The following is a 16,862-nucleotide window of genomic DNA, read 5'->3' on the forward strand; positions in this document are numbered from 1 at the left end:
TATGTGAGGAGCTGAACAGGAGATTTAAGGAAGTTTTTACAGTAGAGACAGGAAGGGCTGTGGGAAGACAGCACAGAAGGGAACATCAAGAGGGAATATACCAACAAGTGTTGGATGACATACGAACAACTGAGGAGGAGGTGAAGAAGCTCTTAAGTGACCTTGACACCTCAAAGGCGATGGGACCGGACAACATCTCCCCATGGGTCCTTAGAGAAGGAGCAGAGATGCTGTGCGTGCCTCTAACCACAATCTTCAACACATCCCTTGAAACTGGGCAACTACCTGAGAAATGGAAGACAGCTAATGTAGTCCCCATATTTAAGAAAGGAAACAGAAACGAGGCACTAAACTACAGACCTGTGTCTCTGACATGTATTGTGTGCAAAGTCATGGAGAAGATTATCAGGAGGAGAGTGGTCGAACACCTGGAAAGGAACAAGATTATAAATGAAAACCAGCATGGGTTCATGGAAGGCAAATCCAGTATCACAAACCTCCTGGAGTTTTATGACAAGGTAACAGAAGTAAGACACGAGAGAGAGGGGTGGGTAGATTGTGTTTTCCTAGACTGCAGGAAGGCCTTTGACACAGTTCCCCACAAGAGATTAGTGCAGAAGCTGGAGGATCAGGCGTATGTAAAAGGGAGGGCACTGCAATGGATCAGGGAATACCTGACAGGGAGGCAGCAACGAGTCATGGTACGTGAAGAGGTATCACAGTGGGCGCCTGTTACGAGCGGGGTCCCACAGGGGTCAGTTCTAGGACCAGTGCTATTTTTGATATATGTGAACGACATGATGGAAGGAATAGACTCTGAAGTGTCCCTGTTCGCAGATGATGTGAAGTTGATGAGAAGAATTAAATCGGACGAGGATGAGGCAGGACTGCAAAGAGACCTGGACAGGCTGGACATGTGGTCCAGTAACTGGCTTCTCGAATTCAATCCAGCCAAATGCAAAGTCATGAAGATTGGGGAGGGGCAAAGAAGACCGCAGACAGAGTATAGGCTAGGTGGACAAAGACTACAGACCTCACTCAGGGAGAAAGACCTTGGGGTGACCATAACACCGAGCACATCACCGGAGGCACACATCAACCAAATAACTGCTGCAGCATACGGGCGCCTGGCAAACCTGAGAATAGCGTTCCGATACCTTAATAAGGAATCGTTCAAGACACTGTACACTGTGTATGTTAGGCCCATACTGGAGTATGCAGCACCAGTCTGGAACCCACACCTGGTCAAGCACGTCAAGAAGTTAGAGAAAGTACAAAGGTTTGCAACAAGGCTAGTCCCAGAGCTCAAGGGAATGTCGTACGAGGAAAGGTTAAGGGAAATCGGACTGACGACACTGGAGGACAGAAGGGTCAGGGGAGACATGATAACGACATACAAGATACTGCGGGGAATAGACAAGGTGGACAGAGATAGGATGTTCCAGAGAGGGGACACAGGGACAAGGGGTCACAACTGGAAGCTGAAGACTCAGACGAGTCACAGGGACGTTAGGAAGTATTTCTTCAGTCATAGAGTTGTCAGCAAGTGGAATAGCCTAGCAAGTGAAGTAGTGGAGGCAGGAACCATACATAGTTTTAAGAAGAGGTATGACAAAGCTCAGGAAGTAGAGAGAGAGAGGACCCAGTAGCGATCAGTGAAGAGGCGGGGCCAGGAGCTGAGTCTCGAGCCCTGCAACCACAATTAGGTGAGTACAACTAGGTGAGTACACACACACACACATATGACAAGGTAACAGAAGTAAGACACGAGAGAGAGGGGTGGGTTGATTGCATTTTCCTAGACTGCAGGAAGGCCTTTGACACAGTTCCCCACAAGCGATTAGTGCAGAAGCTGGAGGATCAGGCACATATAACAGGGAGGGCACTGCAATGGATAAGGGAATACCTGACAGGGAGGCAACAACGAGTCATGGTACGTGAAGAGGTATCACAGTGGGCACCTGTGGCGAGCAGGGTCCCACAGGGGTCAGTTCTAGGACCAGTGCTATTTTTGATATATGCGAACGACATGATGGAAGGAATAGACTCTGAAGTGTCCCTATTCGCAGATGATGTGAAGCTGACGAGAAGAATTAAATTGGATGAGGATGAGGCAGGACTGCAAAGAGACCTGGACAGGCTGGACATGTGGTCCAGAAACTGGCTTCTCGAATTCAACCCTGCCAAATGCAAAGTCATGAAGATTGGGGAGGGGCAAAGAAGACCGCAGACAGAGTATAAGCTAGGTGGACAAAGACTACAGACCTCACTCAGGGAGAAAGACCTTGGGGTGACCATAACACCGAGCACGTCACCGGAGGCACACATCAACCAAATAACTGCTGCAGCATATGGGCGTCTGACAAACCTGAGAATAGGGTTCCGATACCTTAATAAGGAATCGTTCAAGACACTGTACACTGTGTATGTTAGGCCCATACTGGTTGATTTCCGTGGAATGAAAGCATGAAATCATAGATAAACAAGCGAGGTGTCCAGGTTTTGCGTTGATGGGGAAGCAGGGGGAGTTGGCTCGTAACTCAGAGCAAAAAATCAACCCAGGGAGAGCTCGTATCTTAAAAAGCTTGTATGTTGGGACCCTCGTAAGTCAAGGTTCCACTGTATATTTAAATAATATTAAATGATATTTTTTTTTTGTCTGTCTCATAAATATGCAAGAATACAGGTACGTCTTGCTACTTCTACTTACACTTAGGTCACACTACACATACATGTACATGTTTATTTATATACACTCATCTGAGTTTTCTTTGATTTTATTCTTAGTAGTTCTTGGTTTTATTACTTTTCCTTTTATATCCATGGGGAAGTGGAATAAGAATCTTTCCTCCGTAATCCATGCATGTTGTAAAAGTCAACTAAAATGCCGGGAACAATGGGCTAGTAACCCCTTTTCCTGTAATAATTACTAAAAAGAATAAGAAGAAGAAAATTGTCAAAGTGGGATGTCTGAATGTGCGTGGATATTGTGCGAATGATAAGAAAGAGATGATTGTGGATGCTATGAATGAGAAGAACTTGATGTCCTGGCTTTAAGTGAAACAAAGCTGAAGGAGGTAGGAGAATTTCAGTGGAGAGAAGTAAATGGGATTAGGTCAGGGGTTTCAAGTAGAGTTAGAGCTAAAGAAGGAGTAGCAATGATGTTGAAGGATAAGCCGTGGCAGGAAAAGAGGGAGTATAAATGTATTAATTGAAGGATTATGTGGAGTAAAATTAAGGTTGGATGTGAAAAGTGGGTTATAGTAAGCGTGTATGCACCTGGAGAAGAGAGAAGTGAAAAGAGACAGGTTTTGGGAATTGTCGAGTGAGTGTGTCGGGAGTTTTGAACCAAGTGTGAGAGTACTTGTGGTTGGGGGTTTCAATGCTAAAGTGGGTAAAAATGTTGTGGAGGGAGTAGTTGGTAAATTTGGGGTGCCATGGGTAAATGGAAATGGGGAGCCTTTAATTCAACTATGTGTAGAATGAGGTTTGGTAATAAATAATACATATTTTACGAAAAAGAGGAAAAATAAATATACAAGGTATGATATAGCATGTAATGAAAATAGTTTGTTAGATTATATATTGGTGGATAAAAAATTGATGGGTAGGCTTCAGGATGTACATGTTTATAGAGGGGCAACTGATATATTGGATCATTATTTAGTTGTAGCTACAGTTAGAGTAAGTGGTAGATGGGACAAAAGGAAAATGGCAACAACAAGGAAGAGAGAGGTGAAAGTGCATAAACTAAGGGAGGAAGAAGTTTGGGTAAGATATAAGCAACTATTGGCAGAAAAGTGGGCTGGTACAAGTATGAGTTTGTGGTTATAGGAGGGTGGGGGCAGGAAGAAAGAGGAGTGATTCGTGGGATGATGAAGTAAAGGGTGTGATAAAAGAGAAAAAGGTAGCTTATGAGAGGTTTTTACAAAGCAGAAATGTTATAAGAACAGCAGAGTATATGGCGAGTAAAAGAAAGGTGAAGAGAGTGGTGAGAGAGTGTAAAAGGAAAGCAGATGATAGAGTGGGAGAGGCACTATCAAGAAATATTGATGAAAATGTGAAAAAATTTTGGAGTGAGATAAATAAGTTAAGAAAAGCCTAGGGAACGAATGGATTTGTCAGTTAAAATCAGAGTAGGGGAGTTAGGAGATGGAGGTATTGGGTAGATGGCGGGAATATTTTGAGGAACTTTTAAAGGTCGACGAATAAAGGGAGGCGGTGATTTCATGCACTGGCCAGGTACAGAAGTGAAGAAGAGCAGGATGTGAGTGTGGGGGAGGTGTGTTAGGCATTATGTAGAATGAAAGGGGGTAAAGCAGCTGGAACTGACGGGATCATGACAGAAATGTTAAAAGCATGGGGGGTTATATTGTTGGACTGGTTGGTATTTTTGTTTAATAAATGTATGAAAGTGTAGGTAGTAGGTTGGTAGACAGCAACCGCCCAGGGAGGTACTACCATCCTGCCAAGTGAGTGTAAAACGAAAACCTTGAATTGTTTTACATGATGGTAGGATTGCTGGCGTCCTTTTTTCTGTCTCATGAACATGCAAGATTTCAGGTACGTCTTGCTACTTCTACTTACACTTAGGTCACACTACACATACGTGTACAAGCATATATATACACACCCCTCTGGGTTTTCTTCTATTATCTTTCTAGTTCTTGTTCTTGTTTATTTCCTCTTATCTCCATGGGGAATTGGAACAGAATTCTTCCTCCGTAAGCCATGCGTGTTGTAAGAGACGACTAAAATGCCAAGAGCAAGGGGCTAGCAACCCCTTCTCCTGTATATATTACTAAATGTAAAAGGATAAACATTAGTTTTTCCTTTTGGGCTACCCTGCCTCGGTGGGATACGGCCGGTGTGTTGAAAGAAAGAAAGAAATGTATGAAAGTGTAGGTAGTAAGTTGGTAGACAGCAACCGCCCAGGGAGGTACTACCGTCCTGCCAAGTGAGTGTAAAACAGAATCCTGTAATTGTTTTACATGATGGAACGATTGCTGGTGTCTTTTTTCTGTCTCTTAAACATGCAAGATTTCAGGTACATCTTGCTACTTCTACTTACCTAGGTCACACTACACATACATGTACAGGCATATATATACACACCCCTCTGGGTTTTCTTCTATTTTCTTTCTAGTTCTTGTTCTTGTTTACTTCCTCTTATCTCCATGGGGAATTGGAACAGAATTCTTCCTCCGTAAGCCATGCGTGTTGTATGAGGCGACTAAAAGGAAATACAGTGGACCCCCGCATACCGATTTTAATCCGTGCAAGAGGGCTCATTGGTATGCGAAATAATCGGTATGCGAATGAATTTTCCCCATAAGAAATAATGGAAATCAAATTAATCCGTGCAAGACACCCAAAAGTATGAAATTTTTTTTTTTTACCACATGAAATGTTAATTTTAATACACACAAACTGAAAAAGGCATGCACACTTACATGACACTTACTTTTATTGATGATTGATGGGATGGGAGGAGGGGAGAGAGAGTGTTAGTGTTTAGAAGGGGAATCCCCTTCCATTAAGACTTGAGGTGTCGAGTCCTTTTCTGGGGTTACTTCCCTTCTTTTAATGCCACTAGGACCAGCTTCAGAGTCACTGGACTTCTGTCGCACAACATATCTGTCCATAGTGGCCTGTACCTCTCGTTCCTTTATGACTTCCCTAAAGTGTTTCACAACATTGTCAGTGTACAGGTTGCCAACACGGCTTGCAATAGCTGTGTGAGGGTGATTTTCATCCATGAAGGTTTGCACTTCAAGCCACTTTGCACAGATTTCCTTAATCTTTGTAGTAGGCAACTTCTTCAATTTCTCTCTCCCCTCCTCTGAACCAGTTTCCTCAGGTCTGGCCTCTTGCTGTTGAAGTTGATCTATCAGCTCATCAGTGGTTAGTTCTTCATTGTCCTCCTCCACCAACTCTTCCACATCCTCCCCACTAACCTCCAACCCCAAGGACTTTCCCAATGCCACAATGGATTCCTCAACTGGCATAATCCTCTCAGGGTTAGCCTCAACCTTTCAAAATCCCTTTTGTCTACACATTCTGGCCACAGTTTCTTCCAAGCAGAGTTCAAGGTCTTCTTAGTCACTCCCTCCCAAGCCTTACCTATAAGGTTTACACAATTGAGGATATTAAAGTGCTCTCTCCAAAACTCTCTTAGAGTCAGTTGAGTTTCTGAGGTCACTACAAAGCACCTTTCAAACAGAGCTTTTGTGTACAGTTTTTTGAAGTTTGCAATAACCTGCTGGTCCATGGGCTGCAGGAGAGGAGTGGTATTAGGAGGCAAAAACTTCACCTTAATGAATTTCATGTCCCCATAAAGTCGCTCTGCCACGTCTGTAGGATGACCAGGGGCATTGTCTAACACCAGGAGGCACTTAAGTTCTAATTTCTTTTCAGTTAGGTAATCTTTCACATTGGGGGCAAATGCATGGTGTAACCAGTCATAGAAAAAGTCCCTAGTGACCCATGCCTTACTGTTTGCCCTCCACAGCACACACAAATTCTCCTTGAGGACATTCTGTTGCCTGAACGGTCTGGGAGTTTCAGAGTGATACACTAATAAAGGCTTCACTTTGCAATCACCAGTAGCATTGGAACACATCAACAAAGTAAGCCTGTCTTTCATAGGCTTATGTCCTGGGAGTGCCTTTTCCTCCTGAGTAATGTAGGTCCTGCTTGGCATTTTCTTCCAAAACAGGCCTGTTTCATCACAATTAAACACTTGTTCAGGTTTCAGTCCTTCACTGTCTATGTACTTCTTGAATTCCTGCACATATTTTTCAGCTGCTTTGTGGTCCGAACTGGCAGCCTCACCATGCCTTATCACACTATGTATGCCACTACGCTTCTTAAATCTCTCAAACCAACCTTTGCTGGCCTTAAATTCACTCACATCATCACTAGTTGCAGGCATTTTTTTAATTAAATCCTCATGCAACTTCCTAGCCTTTTCGCTTATGATTGCTTGAGAGACGCTATCTCCTGCTAGCTGTTTTTCATTTATCCACACCAATAAGAGTCTCTCAACATCTTCCATCACTTGCGATCTTTGTTTCGAAAACACAGTTAAACCTTTGGCAAGAACAGCTTCCTTGATTGCCTTTCTGGTGCTCACAATAGTAGCGATGGTTGATTGGGGTTTCTTGTACAACCTGGCCAGGTCGGCGATACGCACTCCACTTTCATACTTATCAATGATCTCTTTCTTCATCTCTATTGGAATTCTCACCCTTATTGCTGTAGGGTTGGCACTAGAAGCTTTCTTGGGGCCCATGGTCACTTATTTTCCAGATAAAGCACCGAAAACAATGTAATAATACGAAATGTTCCGATTGTATGCTTGGATGTTACCGCGGAGGCTGGCTGGTAAACAATGGCACGGGCGGCACATGTGAGGCTGGCTGAGGGCGCACATTGGACGCGTCTCGGACGAACAGCGGTGAGCGGGTTTTTAAGCGGTATGTGAGGCAAAATTTTTGCGATTAAAGCAAGCGGTATGCGGATTAATCGTTATGTGATGCCAACGGTATGCGGGGGTCCACTGTACCACTGTATTTATAGATAGGGTTGTAAAAGAAGTAGATGCTAGGGTGTTGGGGAGAGGAGTGGGATTAAATTATGGGGAATCAAATACAAAATGGGAATTGACACAGTTACTTTTTGCTGATGATACTGTGCTTATGGGAGATTCTAAAGAAAAGTTGCAAAGGTTAGTGGACGAGTTTGGGAGAGTGTGTAAAGGTAGAAAGTTGAAAATGAACATAGAAAAGAGTAAGGTGATGAGGGTATCAAATGATTCAGATAAAGAACAATTGGATATCAAATTGGAGAGGAGGAGTATGGAAGAAGTGAATGTTGTCAGATATTTGGGAGTTGATGTGTCAGCAGATGGATATATGATGGATGAGGTTAACCATAGAATTGATGAAGGAAAAAAGGTGAGTGGTGCATTGAGGTATATGTGGAAACAAAAAACATTATAGAGGCAAGGAAGGGAATGTATGAAACTATAGGGGTATCAACACTCTTATATGGGTGTGAAGCCTGGGTTGTAACTGCTGCAGCGAGGAGGCAGTGGAGATGTCCTGTCTAAGGGCAATGTGTGGTGTAAGTATTATGCAGAGAATTCGGAGTATGGAAATTAGGAGGTGTGGAGTTAATAAAAGTATTAGTCAGAGGGTTGAAGAGGGGTTGTTGAGGTGGTTTGGTCATTTAGGGAGAATGGATCAAAGTAGAATGACATGGAGAGCGTATAAATCTGTAGGGGAAGGAAGGTGGGGTAGGGGTCGTCATCAGAAAGGTTGGAGGGAGGGGGTGAAGGAGGTTTTGTGGGCGAGGGGCTTGGACTTCCAGCAAGCATGCGTGATCGTGTTAGATAGGAGTAAATGGAGACAGATGGTATTTGGGACCCGATGAGCTGTTGGAGTGTGAGCAGGGTAATATTTTGTGAAGGGATTCAGGGAAACCGGATATTTTTATATAGTTGGACTTGAGTACTGGAAATGGGAAGTACAGTGCCTGCATTTTCTAGGAGGGGTTTGGGATATTGGCAGTTTGGAGGGATATGTTGTGTATCTTTATATGTATATGCTTCTAAACTGTTGTGTTCTGGGCACCTCTGCAAAAACAGTGATTATGTATGAGTGAGGTGAAAGTGTTGAATGATGATGAAAGTATTTTCTTCTTGGGTCACCCTGCCTTGGTAGGAGACGGCCAACTTGTTAAAATAAAAGAATCATAGAGTATGTAGGAAAGAGGGAAATTTTTTCCCAGTAAAAGTAGGCCTTAGACAAGGATGTGTGATGTCACCGTGGTTGTTTAATATATTTATAGATGGGGTTGTAAGAGAAGTAAATGCGAGGGTCTTGGCAAGAGGCGTGGAGTTAAAAGATAAAGAATCACACACAAAGTGGGAGTTGTCACAGCTGCTCTTTGCTGATGACACTGTGCTCTTGGGAGATTCTGAAGAGAAGCTGCAGAGATTGGTGGATGAATTTGGTAGGGTGTGCAAAAGAAGAAAATTAAAGGTGAATACAGGAAAGAGTAAGGTTATGAGGATAACAAAAAGATTAGGTGATGAAAGATTGAATATCAGATTGGAGGGAGAGAGTATGGAGGAGGTGAATGTATTCAGATATTTGGGAGTGGACGTATCAGCGGATGGGTCTATGAAAGATGAGGTGAATCATAGAATTGATGAGGGAAAAAGAGTGAGTGGTGCACTTAGGAGTCTGTGGAGACAAAGAACTTTGTCCTTGGAGGCAAAGAGGGGAATGTATGAGAGTATAGTTTTACCAACGCTCTTATATGGGTGTGAAGCGTGGGTGATGAATGTTGCAGCGAGGAGAAGACTGGAGGCAGTGGAGATGTCATGTCTGAGGGCAATGTGTGGTGTGAATATAATGCAGAGAATTCGTAGTTTGGAAGTTAGGAGGAGGTGCGGGATTACCAAAACTGTTGTCCAGAGGGCTGAGGAAGGGTTGTTGAGGTGGTTCGGACATGTAGAGAGAATGGAGCGAAACAGAATGACTTCAAGAGTGTATCAGTCTGTAGTGGAAGGAAGGCGGGGTAGGGGTCGGCCTAGGAAGAGTTGGAGGGAGGGGGTAAAGGAGGTTTTGTGTGCGAGGGGCTTGGACTTCCAGCAGGCATGCGTGAGCGTGTTTGATAGGAGTGAATGGAGACAAATGGTTTTTAATACTTGACGTGCTGTTGGAGTGTGAGCAAAGTAACATTTATGAAGGGATTCAGGGAAACCGGCAGGCCGGACTTGAGTCCTGGAGATGGGAAGTACAGTGCCTGCACTCTGAAGGAGGGGTGTTAATGTTGCAGTTTAAAAACTGTAGTGTAAAGCACCCTTCTGGCAAGACAGTGATGGAGTGAATGATGGTGAAAGTTTTTCTTTTTCGGGCCACCCTGCCTTGGTGGGAATCGGCCAGTGTGATAATAATAAAAAAATAATAATAATAATAATAATAATAATAATAATAATAATAATATGAGCCCTTAAAAATTTGTGCATATGGACTAGTTTTATGTGAACTGGCATTTTTTAAAATATACAGCAGTCAAAGTTTCTAACTCTTTCAGATTACCTAATGGTCAAGCAATCCCAGTTGAAATTCCTGCAACTCCTGTTGTGTCTTCATCCAATTCAAATGGAACTACCAGTGTCACAGTTCCAACTACTGCAGGTTCACCACTTCATTTGTTAGAGAACCGATCACCTCAACAGTCACTTGCAAAAATGGTATGAACTTGTATTCCTCCTAAAGGGGCATTATCCAATGTGTTTAGGCCAATAGTACTATGCACAGAATTGTACGTCACTAATTTTGATTTCATCTTCATTTACTCTTTCAAAAGTTAAAAAGTTTTAATGCATCGGTTGTTTCTCACCATTAGACCTTTAATAGAAACACATTCAGTATCATTCATTCCCTAGTTGTCTTTACAAGAGTGCACCACTGCACATGCATGACAATGCAATCCCTCTGAACTTCGGCATTCCTACCCCATTGTTCAGGGTACATGCTTTTTCAGAACTTGGTCCCTTTCATTATATCTCGCTTATTCTTTTTTGTTTAGCCCCCTTATTTATCCTGTTAAATGTCCAAATGTAGATCTATGTTCTCTTGCCCAGCACTCCAAATATTTTGAAAAGAATTTTTTTTTTTAAATTAAAGAGGGTAATTTTCTGTGTGCAGTAAGACCGAAAAAAAATTTAGGAACAGTACTTACCAAGATATAAGACTGCAAAGTTGGCGCTGGATGCTCACCTAACAGCAGTGTGGAGTTTTGCTGCTTGCAGAAGTGTTGCCTATATACCTTTTTTTGTTGTTTTTATATTATTTTATATAATTTTTATATTCTGATAATTACAATTTATAGTAGTTCTTGTTATTTCGTAGCTAATCTTTGTTCTGACACTAATATTAGGTACTGTACTGAAATTATACTTAAATAGTCACACACTGACAGGTAACATTAATGTGTAACTGTGAGATAGAGACAGACATAGAGAGAGACAGAGAAAGAGGTAGAGACAGAGATAAAGAGATAGAGGTGGAGATAGACAGAGAGATAGAGACAGAGATAGTCATGATGCACAGTAGTCATGCCTGGTTCCTGAACAAGTGAAAATGCGTATTACTTGCCAGTCATGCTTATTATGCCTTATATCTACAAGCACAGTATAGCACTTTGTCTGGATTTGTTGGGTTATCCTAGGTAATTTACACTATGTATAATTTTATTTATGTGTACCTGTGATATAGAGACAAAGATAGAGATAGACAGAAAGAGATAGATAGAGACAGATAGACAGAAGGAGGCAGAGACAGCCAATCAGCCAGCCACCCAGCTAGCCAGCTGCCGGCCAGTCGGCCTGCTGAACACACATTACATGTTCCAGAATTGTTTCTTTTTACTTAGGGCATAGGTTATAAGACATTCTGGTAGGATGACACTACCAGCAGTACCAAAATTGAAAGGATGTTGCACAAATGTTGCAAATGGGTTATTATCGAGGTTTTTATATTTCTGTGACCACTTGTGGCCACAGCCACCTCAAAGCCACTAAACTCAGGGTCAACATCACTTTCCTCCTAAAAGGGGAGTGTTATTACTACATTACATAACCAATCCTTGGTGTTTGCCGCGCTGTTTGCTCTAGCTTGCGCTCAATTGAGCTGGTGCTCCCACAAGGTACTAAGTGGTCCCAGATATTTTTAATACTGTGCACACCGAGTGTTAAGACCCATTTTGTGCTGACCAGGCATCTCAGGCCAATTGTGCCAAATTTGGAGTCAGAAAAAATAAAACATAGATCTTTGTTTGGAGTGCTAGTGGTAGGAATGTAGATCTATGTTTGGACATTTAAGGGGTTAACGGTTAATTATGTTTAAATTTGACCAGTAAATTTGTGGTATAGATATACATAACATTAGATCTGTTTGAGAAGGGATTTATTGTTTGTATGGTTGCTTGATTTAGTAGAGGCATTTTTTTATGATATTGCTATGGGTAAGGGATGTATACATCAAGTGTTTACATTGAAGCATATGTGAATAGCATTTAGATAAAGGTATGGAAGTTTTCATTGCATTTATTTATTTAGAAAAGGTATATGATAGGGTGGATAGGGGAGCAATGTGGCAGATGTTGCAAGTGTATGGAATAGGTAGTAAGTTACCAAATGCTGTAAAGAGTTTTTATGAGGATAATGAGGCTCAGGTTAGGGTGTGTAGGAGAGAGGGAGATTATTTCTCAATAGAAGTATGTCTTGGACAGGGATGTGTAATATCACCATAATTGTTTAACACAACTATGTATCACGTCCAAATAAAAATAAATAAGTAAATAAATAAATAGATGAGGTTGTAAAAGAAGTAAATGCTAGGGTGTTGGGGAGAGGGGTGGGATTAAATTATGGGAAGTCAAATACAAAATCATAGGTAGTAGGTTAGTAGACAGCAGTCAACCAGGGAGGTACTGTCGTCCTGCTAGGTGAGTGTAAAATAGAAGCCTTTATTTGTTTTACATAGGTTGGTAGACAGCAACCACCCAGGGAAGTACTACCATCCTGCCAGATGACTGTGAAACAGAAACCTGTAACTGTTTTGCATGATGGTAGGATTGCTGGTTTCTTTTTCTGTCTCATAAACACGCTAGATAACAGGGATATCTTGCTACTCCTACTTACACTTTGGTCACACTTCACAGACACGCACATGCATATATATATATATACATACATCTAGGTTTTTCTCCTTTTTCTAAATAGCTCTTGTTCTTCTTTATTTCTTCTATTGTCCATGGGGAAGTGGAAAAGAATCTTTCCTCCGTAAGCCATGCGCGTCGTATGAGGCAACTAAAATGCTGGGAGCAATGGGCTAGTAACCCCTTCTCCTGTAGACATTTAATAAAAAAGAGAAGAAGAAAAACTTTATAAAACTGGGATGCTTGAATGTTCGTGGATGTAGTGCGGATGACAAGAAACAGATGATTGCTGATGTTACGAATGAAAAGAAGTTGGATGTCCTGGCCCTACGCGAAGCAAAGCTGAAGGGGGTAGGGGAGTTTCGGTGGGGGGAAATAAATGGGATTAAATCTGGAGTATCTGAGAGAGTTAGAGCAAAGGAAGGGGTAGCAGTAATGTTGAAGGATCAGTTATGGAAGGAGAAAAGAGAATATGAATGTGTAAATTCAAGAATTATGTGGATTAAAGTAAAGGTTGGATGCGAAAAGTGGGTCATAATAAGCGTGTATGCACCTGGAGAAGAGAGGAATGTAGAGGAGAGAGAGAGAGTAATTGTGGTAGGGGACCTGAATGCTAAAGTAGGAGAAACTTTTAGAGAAGGTGTGGTAGGTAAGTTTGGGGTGCCAGGTGTAAATGAAAATGGGAGCCCTTTGATTGACCTTTGTATAGAAAGGGGTTTAGTTATAGGTAATACATATTTTAAGAAAAAGAGGATAAGTATACAAGATATAATGTAGGGCGAAATGACAGTAGTTTGTTGGATTATGTATTGGTAGATAAAAGACTGTTGAGTAGACTTCAGGATGTACATGTTTATAGAGGGGCCACAGATATATCAGATCACTTTCTAGTTGTAGCTACACTGAGAGTAAAAGGTAGATGGGATACAAGGAGAATAGAAGCATCAGGGAAGAGAGAGGTGAAGGTTTATAAGCTAAAAGAGGAGGCAGTTAGGGTAAGATATAAACAGCTATTGGAGGATAGATGGGCTAATGAGAGCATAGGCAATGGGGTCGAAGAGGTATGGGGTAGGTTTAAAAATGTAGTGTTGGAGAGTTCAGCAGAAGTTTGTGGTTACAGGAAGGTGGGTGCGGGAGGGAAGAGGAGTAATTGGTGGAATGATGATGTAAAGAGAGTAGTAAGGGAGAAAAAGTTAGCATGTGAGAAGTTTTTACAAAGTAGAAGTGATGCAAGGAGGGAAGAGTATATGGAGAAAAAGAGAGAGGTTAAGAGAGTGGTGAAGCAATGTAAAAAGAGAGCAAATGAGAGAGTGGGTGAGATGTTATCAACAAATTTTGTTGAAAATAAGAAAAAGTTTTGGAGTGAGATTAACAAGTTAAGGAAGCCTAGAGAACGAATGGATTTGTCAGTTAAAAATAGGAGAGGAGAGTTATTAAATGGAGAGTTAGAGGTATTGTGAAGATGAATGTTGCAGCGAGGAGAAGGCTGGAGGCAGTGGAGATGTCATGTCTGAGGGCAATGTGTGGTGTGACTATAATGCAGAGAATTCGTAGTTTGGAAGTTAGGAGGAGGTGTGGGATTACCAAAACTGTTGTCCAGAGGGCTGAGGAAGGGTTGTTGAGGTGGTTTGGACATGTAGAGAGAATGGAGCAAAACAGAATGACTTCAAGAGTGTATCAGTCTGTAGTGGAAGGAAGGCGGGGTAGGGGTCGGCCTAGGAAAGGTTGGAGGGAGGGGGTAAAGGAGGTTTTGTGTGCGAGGGGCTTGGACTTACAGCAGGCATACGTGAGTGTGTTTGATAGGAGTGAATGGAGACAAATGGATTTTAATACTTGACGTGCTGTTGGAGTGTGAGCAAAGTAACATTTATGAAGGGGTTCAGGGAAACCGGCAGGCCGGACTTGAGTCCTGGAGATGGGAAGTACAGTGCCTGCACTCTGAAGGAGGGGTGTTAATGTTGCAGTTTAAAAACTGTAGTGTAAAGCACCCTTCTGGCAAGACAGTGATGGAGTGAATGATGGTGAAAGTTTTTCTTTTTCGGGCCACCCTGCCTTGGTGAGAATCGGCCAGTGTGATAATAAAAAAAATAAATAATAGGATTGCTAGAGTCTTTTTTTCTGTCTCGTAAACATGCAAGATTTCAGGTACGTCTTACTACTTCTACTTACACTTAGGTCACACTACACATGCATATACAAGCATATTATACACACCCCTCTGGGTTCTTCTATTTTCTTACTAATTCTTGTTCTTGTTTATTTCCTTTTATCTCCATGGGGAAGTGGACTAGAATTCTTCCTCCGTAATCCATGCGTAAGAGGTGACTAAAATCCCATGAGCAAGAGGCTAGTAATCCCTTCTCTTGTATATATCGCTAAATTTAAAAGAAGAAACTTACATTTTTCCTTTCAGGCTACCATGCCTTGGTGGGATATGGCCAGTTTATTGAAAGAATAAGGGGAAATACAAAATGGGAGTTAACACAATTACTTTTTGCTAATGATACTGTGCTTTTGGGAGATTCTAAAAAAAAATTGCAAAGGTTAGTGGATGAGTTTGGGAGGGTGTGTAAAGGTAGAAAGTTGAAAGTGAACATAAATAAGACTAAGGTGATGAGGGTATCAAATGATTTAAATAAAGAAAAATTGGGTATCACATTGAAGGGAAGGAGTATGGAAAAAGTGAATGTGTTCAGATATTTGGGAGTTGACTTGTCAGCAGATGGGTTTATGAAGGATGAGGTTAACCATAGAACTGATGGAGGAAAAAAAGCGAGTGGTGCTTTGAGGTATCTGTGGAGAAACAAAACGTTATCCATGGAAGCAAAAAAGGGAATATATGAGAGTATAGTGGTACCAACACTTGTATGAGTGTGAAGCATTGGTTGTAAATGTTGCAGCAAGGATGAGGTTGGAGGCTGTGGAGATGTCATATCTAAGGGCAATGTTTTATTATCTTTTTTTATTATCACACCGGCCGATTCCCACCAAGGCAGGGTGGCCCGAAAAAGAAAAACTTTCACCATCATTCACTCCATCACTGTCTTGCCAGAAGGGTGCTTTACACTACAGTTTTTAAACTGCAACATTAACACCCCTCCTTCAGAGTGCAGGCACTGTACTTCCCATCTCCAGGACTCAAGTCCGGCCTGCCGGTTTCCCTGAATCCCTTCATAAATGTTACTTTGCTCACACTCCAACAGCACGTCAAGTATTAAAAACCATTTGTCTCCATTCACTCCTATCAAACACGCTCACGCATGCCTGCTGGAAGTCCAAGCCCCTCGCACACAAAACCTCCTTTACCCCCTCCCTCCAACCCTTCCTAGGCCGACCCCTACCCCGCCTTCCTTCCACTACAGACTGATACACTCTTGAAGTCATTCTGTTTCGCTCCATTCTCTCTACATGTCCGAACCACCTCAACAACCCTTCCTCAGCCCTCTGGACAACAGTTTTGGTAATCCCGCACCTCCTCCTAACTTCCAAACTACGAATTCTCTGCATTATATTCACACCACACATTGCCCTCAGACATGACATCTCCACTGCCTCCAGCCTTCTCCTCGCTGCAACATTCATCACCCACGCTTCACACCCATATAAGAGCGTTGGTAAAACTATACTCTCATACATTCCCCTCTTTGCCTCCAAGGACAAAGTTCTTTGTCTCCACAGACTCCTAAGTGCACCACTCACTCTTTTTCCCTCATCAATTCTATGATTCACCTCATCTTTCATAGACCCATCTGCTGACACGTCCACTCCCAAATATCTGAATACGTTCACCTCCTCCATACTCTCTCCCTCCAATCTGATATTCAATCTTTCATCACCTAATCTTTTTGTTATCCTCATAACCTTACTCAATGTGTGGTGTAAATATTATGCAGAGAATTCATAGTGCGGAAATTAGGTGTGGAGTTACTAAAAGTTTTAGTCAGGGGGGCTGAAGGTGGGTTCTTGAGGTGGTTTGGTCATTTAGAGAGGATGGAACAAAGAATGGCTTGGAGAGTGTATAAATCTGTCGTGGAAGGAAGGTGGGGTAGGGGTCGTCCTAGGAAAGGTTGGAGGGAGGGGGTAAAGGAGGTTTTGTGGGCGAGGGGCTTGGACTTCCAGCAAGA

At 42.2% G+C, this 16,862-nt stretch overlaps 1 protein-coding gene across 1 annotated transcript in view; it reads left to right on the plus strand.

Moving 5' to 3' along the window:
• Positions 1–16,862, plus strand: part of LOC128699290 (Activating transcription factor-2) — a 180,420-nt gene that overhangs the window by 83,378 nt on the left and 80,180 nt on the right. Inside the window, exon 8 of the mRNA XM_070100800.1 lies at positions 10,108–10,267. Within this exon, the coding sequence (XP_069956901.1) occupies positions 10,108–10,267 (160 nt within the window). The remainder of the gene's footprint in view (positions 1–10,107; positions 10,268–16,862) is intronic.

This window comes from Cherax quadricarinatus, chromosome 74 (assembly GCF_038502225.1).
Source record: "Cherax quadricarinatus isolate ZL_2023a chromosome 74, ASM3850222v1, whole genome shotgun sequence".
Classification (NCBI taxonomy): Eukaryota; Metazoa; Arthropoda; class Malacostraca; order Decapoda; family Parastacidae; genus Cherax; species Cherax quadricarinatus.